Source organism: Geospiza fortis, unplaced genomic scaffold, assembly GCF_000277835.1.
Source record: "Geospiza fortis unplaced genomic scaffold, GeoFor_1.0 scaffold104, whole genome shotgun sequence".
In the NCBI taxonomy this organism is placed as follows: domain Eukaryota; kingdom Metazoa; phylum Chordata; class Aves; order Passeriformes; family Thraupidae; genus Geospiza; species Geospiza fortis.
Window position 1 is genome coordinate 6,520,297 of NW_005054325.1, and position 967 is coordinate 6,521,263.

The following is a 967-nucleotide window of genomic DNA, read 5'->3' on the forward strand; positions in this document are numbered from 1 at the left end:
TTCAGCTCACAGAAACCCCTGCATTGGCACGTTGTCACAGAAGAGATGTCTATGAGATGGCTGAGGTGGGTGATTGGTTTCATACCTGCTCCCAGAAGGGAGCTTACTTTTTTCTGTTCAGGCCCTCACCTTTGAGCTCTTTTTAGACAGGAATGCTTTTTGAAAATAAAAAGGATCACATTTTCACTGTGGTGCTTAAAAAATTCTTACATGTATTTTGGAAGCATGCCAGAGTGGGTCTTTATGCCTCGGAAACATTTCAATATGGTGTTATTCTTTTAGGGTCTTTCTCCTTGGCTTAGTCTTTAAGAATAGCCTTGAGGCTTTCAGCTTACTCCATTGATAAAACTTTATTGATGATTTTTTTTTTCTCACCATTTCAGGCATTGGGAAGAACGTCATCTGTGACCGAACGGCAACTCCCCTGGATGCCTTTAGGATGATGACTGCAGCTCATTACTACCCAAAGCTCATGAGCATCATGGGGAACGTTCTGCGCTTCCTGCCTGCTTTCGTGAAGATGAAGCAGCTGATCCAGGAGGGCTACGTGGGGGAGCTGCTGGTGTGCGAGGTGCAGGTGCACAGCGGGAGCCTGCTGGGCAAGAAGTACAACTGGAGCTGCGATGACCTGATGGGAGGTGGGGGCTTGCACTCGGTGGGCACCTACATCATCGACCTGCTGACCTTCCTCACCAGCCAGAAGGCCGTGAAGGTGCACGGGTTGCTCAAGACCTTTGTGAAGCAGACGGACCACATCAAGGGCATCCGGCAGATCACCAGCGATGACTTCTGCACCTTTCAGATGGTCCTGGAAGGGGGCGTGTGCTGCACGGTGACGCTCAACTTCAACATCCCGGGGGAGTTCAAACAGGACATCATCGTGGTGGGCTCGGCGGGACGGCTCACTGTGATAGGCACTGACCTCTACGGACAGAGCAACAGCTCTCCTCAGCGGGAGCTCCTGCTG

At 51.0% G+C, this 967-nt stretch overlaps 1 protein-coding gene across 1 annotated transcript in view; it reads left to right on the forward strand.

The window, feature by feature from the left end:
* Nucleotides 1-398: 398 nt before the first annotated feature.
* The window catches only part of GFOD1 (glucose-fructose oxidoreductase domain containing 1), a 6,172-nt gene continuing 5,603 nt past the window's right edge, over nt 399-967 (forward strand). The window contains 2 exon segments of the mRNA XM_031056991.1: nt 399-961; nt 964-967. The exon segment at nt 964-967 is cut by the window's right edge and continues 5,603 nt beyond it. Coding sequence (XP_030912851.1) covers nt 440-961; nt 964-967 — 526 coding nt within the window. The 5' untranslated portion in view covers nt 399-439.